General features: G+C 36.5%; 2 protein-coding genes and 1 long non-coding RNA gene across 3 annotated transcripts; 2 read left to right on the forward strand and 1 right to left on the reverse strand.

Moving 5' to 3' along the window:
* The first annotated feature begins 212 nt into the window (after positions 1–212).
* On the forward strand, positions 213–1,693 carry LOC117158746 (uncharacterized). The gene is made up of 5 exons (XM_033337971.2): positions 213–691; positions 769–971; positions 1,071–1,194; positions 1,267–1,468; positions 1,541–1,693. Exons 1-5 carry the CDS (start codon positions 638–640, stop codon positions 1,594–1,596), a joined length of 639 nt encoding a protein of 212 aa, XP_033193862.1. The 5' UTR covers positions 213–637; the 3' UTR covers positions 1,597–1,693.
* Positions 1,501–2,598, reverse strand: Sbat (LSMD1 domain-containing protein Sbat). The gene is made up of 2 exons (XM_033338009.2): positions 2,331–2,598; positions 1,501–2,071 (listed from the first exon to the last, which is right to left on the reverse strand). The coding sequence occupies exons 1-2, from the start codon at positions 2,391–2,393 to the stop codon at positions 1,829–1,831; spliced, it is 306 nt and encodes a 101-aa protein (XP_033193900.1). The 5' UTR covers positions 2,394–2,598; the 3' UTR covers positions 1,501–1,828.
* Positions 2,599–3,195: 597 nt separating this feature from the next.
* On the forward strand, positions 3,196–4,698 carry LOC143302750 (uncharacterized). The gene is made up of 3 exons (XR_013058543.1): positions 3,196–3,379; positions 3,468–4,158; positions 4,308–4,698. It is a non-coding gene; the product is annotated as an uncharacterized LOC143302750 (long non-coding RNA).
* The last annotated feature ends 4,768 nt before the right edge of the window (positions 4,699–9,466 follow it).

The following is a 9,466-nucleotide window of genomic DNA, read 5'->3' on the forward strand; positions in this document are numbered from 1 at the left end:
GAAAATATAGATACACAAAGTCTTCCTACAATCATATGTCGAATAAAATAAATTATAATTGTTTATTTATTTTTACATATTATGGCAACTAGTATTATTAATGTGTGATTCATAATTTTTCTTATTTCTTAGTGCATTATAAAAGATTTCAATATTTTAAATCTTATAAAATTTAAGATATTTTGTGTATTTTAATAATTACTGTATGATACATAAGATGTAATAAGCCTTACATTATTTATTACTTACGACAATTATAATAAAAGGCTATGAAATATCGTACTTAATTGTATTTCCACTCTTTTAAGAAATATATATTAAGATTCTTTCCGCATATCTTTAAAATTTGAAAGCTGTGATTATATTTGATTTAGTGTCATGTCGCTAGATCGTCCCACAGTCGCGAGAAAATATTACATATAGTTCGGAAATAAATACAAGTTGCTTTGGTACTAACGTCTATTTTTTGACAGATTTTTATGCAAATAAAATATGTATGTTACAATTTTAAATACGTGAATCAAAAATTCATTTTTCATGATGTATTAATTATTTGGTTGGTGTTATTCAAAACAATCACGTATCTTAACCCTGACTTTAATGACTTTATAAAAAGGAACATTTATTTATTAATGTCATGTCGTTGCGTCAACTTCTGCGTGTATTATTGAAAAGAGCTAGTCCTGTTATGGTAAAATCCTGAATTAGTTAAAAACATTCTAATTTTCTTATATCTTATCTTTGTTAATACTTTTTTTTATTATGCAGTATGCTACTAGCTTTACATTTGTAAACCAACCAGAAACTAATAAACCCACAGAAAATGATAAATTACAATTTGAACCTGTTGATATAAAAAAATTAACTCCTGAATATATGATACAACAATCAACTATAGATGCTGTTAACAGTGCAACTCAATCATTAACTGTTACATATACAGCCATAATGAAAACAAGTAAAGAATACAAGTAAGTAAATCTTTATGTAAAATAAAAAGGATTAAGTAACTTTATTGAAGTGTGACAAACCCTTTTGTTATATCAAAATCACATAAAAATATTTTACAGGGAATTGTTATGTGAATTAATTACCCTTTCAAGGGAAACCTTAGAGTTTAATGTTAGTGATTCACATTGGGACATGATAGTTGAACTAAGGTCACAAGTACAAAGTAAAAAAGAAATCTTAACTGTAAGAAAAGATAAAATAAATTTATATAGGGATATTAGATTTATTAAAAATATTCTTAATATGTTTTTGTAGAAATTAACAGGATATATTGAATATGTTCATAAAATGGCAGTAGCTGCTTCAGAATTAAGTTACTTGTCAGGATTGGATAATTTGTCTTTCACTCTTACTCAGAGAATAGATGATGCATTAAGGATTATAAAGGAAGAAGTTAATCATATTATGATACTTGAACAAGAATACTGTGGTGTACAAAAAGAATGTATACAAAATTGTAAGTATAATGAAATTAGTGCTACTATTAAATAAATTGACTCTTTTTAATTTTATTACATTTTCTTTACAGCCAGTAAAATAAATAATGAATCCGCAGATAAAGAGAAACCAAATGAATTCATCTAGTTTGATGAAATATTTTTTGTTTACAGTTTATAGTTTATGTTTAAGTTTTTGTACAGTAAGTAGCAACATGTTGAAAATAAATTATATACACATCTTACTTTCTTCTTTAGTAATCTTATTCACATTACTGAGTATATTTTTAGAAATACAGAGATAATAAAATTCTATATAATTCGAAAAAATAGAGGACAATAAATTTTCTATAGCTAGTTTTAAACAAAACAATTGCTCATCAAGCATCAAGATGTATTGTTACAATATGTCTACCAGGTATCATTACTAAACCAAGAGTTCTTGCTTCTGTATGATCCTCTGACAAAAATTCTGAACATGATCCTAAAATCACATTGGCATCACGGTCAGTACATAAGAATGCACCTATTAAAATACGCCCATCTGTCATTTTTATTCTTAAGTTTCGATTTAGCCATCCACGTAATTTTTGCTTTGCTGGAGATTCCTCTGTATTAACAGCCTATTATAAGTGCATAAATAAACTCATACTAACTTAATTCACAGCACATATATGTTACTATTAATATGATAATTATATACAACAGTAGAAACATGTTAAACAATGAAATATTACTGTCAGACATGGAAGGTTAAATACTTTTTAAGTAAACACAAATGTAACCTCTTAAACAAGACTTGTAACCTATACTACAAAGCTATTTATGATAATAATGTTTCTATTCTAAAATATTGTATGAAATATGCAATTACGAAGTTACCTCTCCATTTTCGTGAATATAATCATCATTTGTTATATTAGACACGTTATGCCCTTCTTTCATGTCTATTTTCTTATTTGTTTAATTATTGCTTCAAGTAGAAGGATATTAATTCAACTTGTCAATGTATACACCTCTCACAAAACTACTAAAAAAAAATAAAATCTCTTTCCTGATGTTCTTATATTTCTATAAATTTCTAAGACATATAAAACTCAAATTCTTCAGATATTCACAATGTAAACAGTCCACATTAAATCATAAATGAGGTATAGGATAGATATGACACCCAACAGATTTTTGTCTCACACATTTCAGCGTCTCTACAGCCCTCTTACCATTTTATTATTATCGTCTATGTCTTGTCTGCTCTCAGTCGATAAATTTTGCAAGACTTAATCAGGTTTTAATCAATTCCCTTACTAACTATGTTTTATTTTCGATCAATATTAGTCATTTTATACTTTCATATATGAATAATGATTTTTATAAACTTTCTCAAAACAGTTTACTTTCTTTAATACTGAAACGAGTACACATAGATGGCGATAATACCTCCGTTTAATCGAAGATTAAATATGTATTGAAATTATAGTCATTTTTAGAATAGTAATAATTTTGTAAAGGATGCTTTTTATAAATACAGAGAAATATCTTAGGAAGCCATAAATTAAACAGAATAAGTTAATTTTATTTAATAATTTAAAATTATAAATTTGGAGTTGCAATAACGAAAGGGAATCATTTCTATTCTCCAGTATTGTTTAATTAAAAATGCGCGCGGAATTGTTTCAAATGACGCCATCTGACATGCTTTTTTTGCATTTACAAAAAGCAAGGTATGTGAAAACTGACGTTCCTTATTAGTTTATAACTTTTATTTGGAATGGCGAAATACTGTCACAAGCAAATATAAATATAATATTCTATGAAATAAATACTGTGTGTTATTTCTAGTTAGTTGACCTGTGATGTCAATAAATAGTTGTATGCATCAATTGGCGTATCACACTTGCAACAACAAGAGTTGGAATTTTATTATGGATTAGGTATGTATAATTTTATAGTTATAAAATTTACTTCTTTGATTTGATTTTGTTCCATTAAGCATTACTAGTTCCCGTGTATGTTATTTAGGAGCAGTGTTTGTAACATTCTCGTTTAAATGCTAGAGCAGGTTACGTGCGTCGGTGTAACGAACGGTTAAACGTCCTCTTGATTTCTGTGTCGTCAGATGAAATATGCGGACAACGTGTTGCGGCAATTTGTACGTAATTTGTAGCTTTAATATACGATACAGTTAAAGTAAGTTTAGTTCTTTTTCTGTGTCATAGAAGGGTACATACGATATGAACAGTTTCTTAAATCAAAGGAAAATAATTCCTATTAATTTCCTGAGGCAATAATTATTTTTCAAATGATTTATTTGTCAAAAGAAAAAAAAATATGGCAGAAACGAAGTTGGCCTGTGTCAACGCGTTAACATTTTCAGAATTTCCTGATTGTTTGATAGCGGTTCTGTTCTTTCTTACTCGATATATTCTTTTTACACGTATGTATGTATATATAAGTGTTTCTCTCGCAAGTTTCGTGTGCCATGTGTTCGTTGAATGGAAATGACCCGCGGTATAATGTTACACGGTAAAAAAAATGGCGGTGGTCCAACTGCTCTTGCCGGTCCAGATTTTAATCTTCACCCGGGGAACGAGAAAAAGCAAGAATGTTGTAATCTTGATTCAAACATCTGTGAGAAGAGGCTACCAAGAGGGGTTTAGGAATTTTTTTAGCTGAGAGAAACTGACTACGTTCATTCCTCTTATATGAAAAAGTAACTTTTTATTATTTGATTTGAACTTTGTTCTTGTACGATGAGAATGATTTTCAACGTACTTATTTTGCTTCATATTCCTTAGAAGTTTCACATAACCTAAGATTCATAACGTGATTCTTTTCATAAATTGTTGTTTTTTTAAATAGGTTATTTATCGCTGTAGTAAACAAACAAGTATTCTACGATACTCTTCGAACGAGCTTCAGCGCATGGAATTCTCGATCGTTACGCTACATTTGTGTGAAACTCTTAATTAAATGTTATACCGATTATTTTCAAGAAATTAACTTGGACGGCGGCTGGTGAAATTAATCAAACTGAAAATTGACTTGATTTATTGGAGGTCGAGGAGAGGATTATTAATTAGCATCACCACGTGCAATTAAACTTCCATTAATAAAATACCATGGGAATTGGCTTATCTGAATATTACATACCCATCGAGACAGATAAAAACAGAAACTATTTCAATTATTTGCGTGATGTATTTTCTCAGAACTTGTAAAATCTAGGAACATATAGTACCTACTTGTATATAAAGTTTTTCTTTCTTTTTTTCGTGAATCTAATGATAATTATCACTATGTAGAATATTTAAGAGTATCGAAATCGACATCAATATAAAGAAAACAAAAGGATTGGATGTTTGCTTCGCTTTAGCCGTGTATTAGAATTAATTATGTATTAATTTCAGTAATGCTGTTTTGTCATCGAGCGTTGATAATTCGGCGAAAAGTGGAGGTGTGGTTGAGGCCGTGGGGAATTATCGTACCAGCTTTTATCGGGGCCCATTGTTGCCTAAATATACCGGGGTTATTTTGAAACCGCGTTGCCGAGCGGGCGTTACGCTTATTTCGCTCATTACCGGGGCTGGGCTTTAGCTGTCTTTCATGCGGTTCGAATGATAATTCAATTATGCCCGCCGTTTACACGCGCCAGCCGGAATGGCTTGCGAGAGCATGAATATCGTATACTCGGCTCTGGTAACACCGGCCAGAACCCACCACACGTGCTATACTTACCCTAATGGATAACGAATGCGTGTCTCGTAAAAGTTCGCCCCGAGGAGCGTTTAAGCCGATCCAGTGACCAGATTTATATAACGGGTGTTCCTCGTACTTTGTCGAACTTCAACGCGATGTTCTTCTTCGGCAGGACCATGACAATTCTATTCGTCAAATCAAAGAAGTCGGAGATTATATACATTCATTTCTATTGCATTTCTTTATTTATCCTTAAATTTATCTTTACATAGATAATCATCAGATTTTCTGTTCAGACCAATTATTTTCAGAGAGAGAGAGAGAGAGAGAGAGAGAGAGAGAGAGAGAGAGAGAGAGAGTCCTTGATGAATCTCGAGGGACATAGTTTGAAGTTTAGAAGGCAGAGAAGATTTTAAGAACTGTTGAATGGAGGAAATGAAGATATTAAGCGTAACTTAGCAAGGATAAAAAGATACTTTCTTCGAGAATTCCTTATTAAGGGGCGAAACCAAATGAAGCTTCCCAGCTTGAAAATTGTCAAGTTCCGAGACTGCACAGGGTCGATGTGTTGCATGGAGAAATTGCGCGTTGTCAGCTGGCGAAACTCGATGGTAAATTAGAAAGTGGCGAGGCGCAATCGTGTCCCCTAAGGCTGGGCGTCGGGTAGGCGGTCCCAAACACAAAGTTAAACGGTCTCCCGGCACCTTGTTGGCCGTCCTCTTTTATTCATACACGCGACACAAGCTCGGGTCCCTTGTCGAGTGTAATTATTCTTAGCAAGTGGAGAGATATCGACGAACCAAGGGACAATTATTTTTCCCCTTTTGTTAATTAGCGCTCTACGCATCTTTTTCTCACTCTCTCTCTCGTTTTTCCCCCACAGGTCTTTTTTACTTTTTTACCTAGCCCCTCGTCATTCCTCCGATTTCGAATAATCGATTCAATATTCACATCTTTTCACCTTTATGTCTATATTTATATCTGATAATCGTGGATTTATCGAATCTCAAGGCAGTAATTTCGGGTGAAGTTCCGTTTGACGAATGAAAACAATTAATAATCGGCGGCGGCGTGTGATCTTAGTCTGCGATTCGCATCGTTAACGTTATTTGTTACACGTTGCAACGTCCCACATGGACGGTGGGGGTTAGTCGAGCAGACACGGGGTAGAAGAGAAGGCGTCGCGTGGATTTTTTCTGGAGACGATCGAGAGATCTGCGTGGATAGTCGCGATGATCGATCGTGGTCGGTGGATCGCGCGAAACTCGTTTGACTTGTCAATCACGTACCCGCTTCCCTTAACCCGTGACTGAGCGTATTTATCGTCGGATTAGTGTCCCGGGTGTTGGACGTCTCGCGAAAGATGAATTTCTGCCCTCTGATTTTTCACGTTCGTGTTAAGATTCTCCTCTCCGCCGTTTTCTTTCTTCCTTTTTTCTTTTTCTCTTTTTATTTATTTCTCGACGAAGAATTTCGTTTATCTGATGAAGGTAATGTTACGATGTACGTACATACATCGATGGAACGTGTTCCGCCGCTGGCTTCTAGCCGGTGTTAGCGTAATTTTCGCGCTCTCCTGAAAGTATTACAAGCAGGCTTACGATCACGTCACGCTGTTTCCTTCGTTGTTCTTTTTTATCAGATATCAGAAAGACGGTGAATAACCGTAAGTTGTAATTCTTGGAGAATCATGCGGAGGGAACGTGTACTGTTAAGTACTTTGTTGTTAAGCACGTGCGTACATTCTGGTTATTTGTTTTTTTTTTAACCTTCGTTTAATCGGTCTGGATACAAGTCCCATAAAACGCAGCGAGTTATTTAAATCAGTTTGATGAAATCTATTTATCTACCTACATTTATTACTTATACATCGTTTCGTAGTCTTAAAATGTATTCAAGATACATTTGTAAGATTTAAAGTACGCGAAGAACGCGGATCACGAGGTTAAATATGGAAGAGAAGTTTGTTCATATGGATTCCTCCGTTTATTCTCGGCTCATGATCTTTGAATATGTTTTAAAGGAAGATCAGAGGGACAGAAAACATCGGGATACGACGTACGACGTACAATTAAACACGGTGGCGCGGCAGAAGCGATCGATTGTATAGGTGCACGCGTCGCGTCGGTCCGCTATTTTCTTCCGTTTGGCCGGTGTCGCGTGGGGGTTAATTGGCAGTCGGAGAAAAGGCTTTCATTAGAGGGCCCCGTGATGCATCGTCGCGCGACAGAAGCGAGGCGGACGCAACGATCCTCCCCCTTCCCCTTATGAGCATCGAAGTCGAAGAGGAAGAATACAAGAGCGAAGGTGGACAGGGAGCAGAGACAGAGCACGCGGAAGACAAAAAGAAGGAGCCATGGAACGAAAGGGAGCGAGGGTAAAGAGGACGATCAAGGGGACGAGATTAAACGAGGGACAGAGACGGAAATTGAGGCATAAAGCTTGAGGAGTAGCGATGGACTCGATTCGTCCAGAGAAGACGGAGTTCAAACGTTGCATTTAGAAGTCAGAAACTAAAACTGAATGTAAAATCGGACGTAATCTCATGGCGCAGAGGAGAATAAAACGAGCGATATAACGAGATTTAACGCGTTTTCTTCTTGTTCACGTTCTAGTTGCGTGATTCAGTCATCGCATCTACGATCCTTTCTCGGTGTTCTTCAGAAATTCTAACGTAGCCAGAGAGGAAGATCCGTCCAAGTACATACTTATCTTCGAGATCACTGCTCGAATTTCTCAAATTCATTAAGATTATTAAGTCTTCGAAGAAGACGGTGCGGCGGTTGGAGTTCGAGCAGCGAGACACGGAGGATTGTAACAGAAGACATCGGGGAGGCAGTAACGGGAGCAAGCAGGAAGAGGCAACGTGGGGAGGACAACTGCGAGTAGACAAACGAGGAAAGGAGAGAATCGGAGGGAAGTGGAAGGAGTACCGGTGACTGGCAGCCTCTGGCTCCGATGTCTCGTTTACCATAATACAAGGCCTTCGGTGAGGGGCAGTCTGTACGGCTGGAGGATGCACAGGGACCCTCCTCGAAACGGTAGCAATGTATCAGAAGACCGTGAAAAGCGCATCGCGGACGGCCGCGGATCCATGGACTTAAAGGACGCGCACTAGAGACACGTGATATCCTGTCGTGGGTTCTGTCTCTTCTATCGTTGTACCACGACGTTGTTACGAGGCGTACCTGTGCTTTTACACGACGTGGAAAGAACGATCGCGAGAACCTGCTGGATATTGTGCCTGCCGCGCGGATGTACATACCGGCGAAGACGGACAGGCAGGAAGAGCGACTAGATAGATGTAGGATTTGGTTGTCGTCGGGTGTAGAAGAGGTATCATTAGAGGCTGGGCGATTTATTAGCTTGTCTTTAATCAAAGGCCATTAAACCTGTATGATTATCTCTAATGTTGGATACCGCTTTAGTTGAAGAGAAAGTATCGAAATTTCGGGTTCGAAGAATTACCATCTTTGTCGGTTATCACCTTTGGCTACTGATTAATGATCTATATACAGCAATTAACATATTTTCCAACGTCTTTTTAATGGTAAAAAATGGTCGATAAAGTTGTACGTAGACGAGAAACAATTTCTCCGAGAATTCGAGAGCGATAAAGTTGGTGGAAGTGTTGTGTATGGGTGCACATATGCAGGTCGCTCGAGACAGAAACGTAAGGGAAGAGTAGCCGTGGTTGTCGTCGACGACGAGCACATCTGCAAATTAAGCGAGCGCACACCGCTTGCCAACTGTTTCTTCGCAGACGTCGAAAAGTGGAAAATCTTGGAATATCTCGTTCGTTATACGTGATTTCTGCAGTCTACTCTCTGCCTTTCGTCCTGAGGATATCCCGGATGCTTTCGTACTTAACAATTATACGAGAATGCGACTCGTGACTGTCCCCGGTATCGTTTCGTCGTAAGTTTCGCCAGTTCCCTACCACAAATATTTGCCGTTCCAGTGCTTTTTCCTTTCCTCCTTTCGCAAGTATTTACCACTTTTATTCGTACGCTTTTTCTTTTAAAACTCTCAGATCTATCTTTTTTTTTATTATTTTCTTTTTCAATATGCTTTTTGTACATGCTCAATTATCGATTGCAATGTCGACTCAGAACCAGTTTCTATTAAGGATATCTTACCAATCTTTCTTCTTCTACACAGAAATTTATCTCTTCTTCGTTCTTGCCCATTCGACACGATCCGATATCTCTCGAAACGCGTCCTCGAACGCGCTCCACGCCATAAGCACGATGTCACGTCCGTACAATTAGCTATGGCAAAAAAGAAGAAGGAAGAAGGAAGCCAGGATTTTCAGGTGGGCA

This window comes from Bombus vancouverensis, chromosome 5 (assembly GCF_051014615.1).
Source record: "Bombus vancouverensis nearcticus chromosome 5, iyBomVanc1_principal, whole genome shotgun sequence".
Classification (NCBI taxonomy): Eukaryota; Metazoa; Arthropoda; class Insecta; order Hymenoptera; family Apidae; genus Bombus; species Bombus vancouverensis.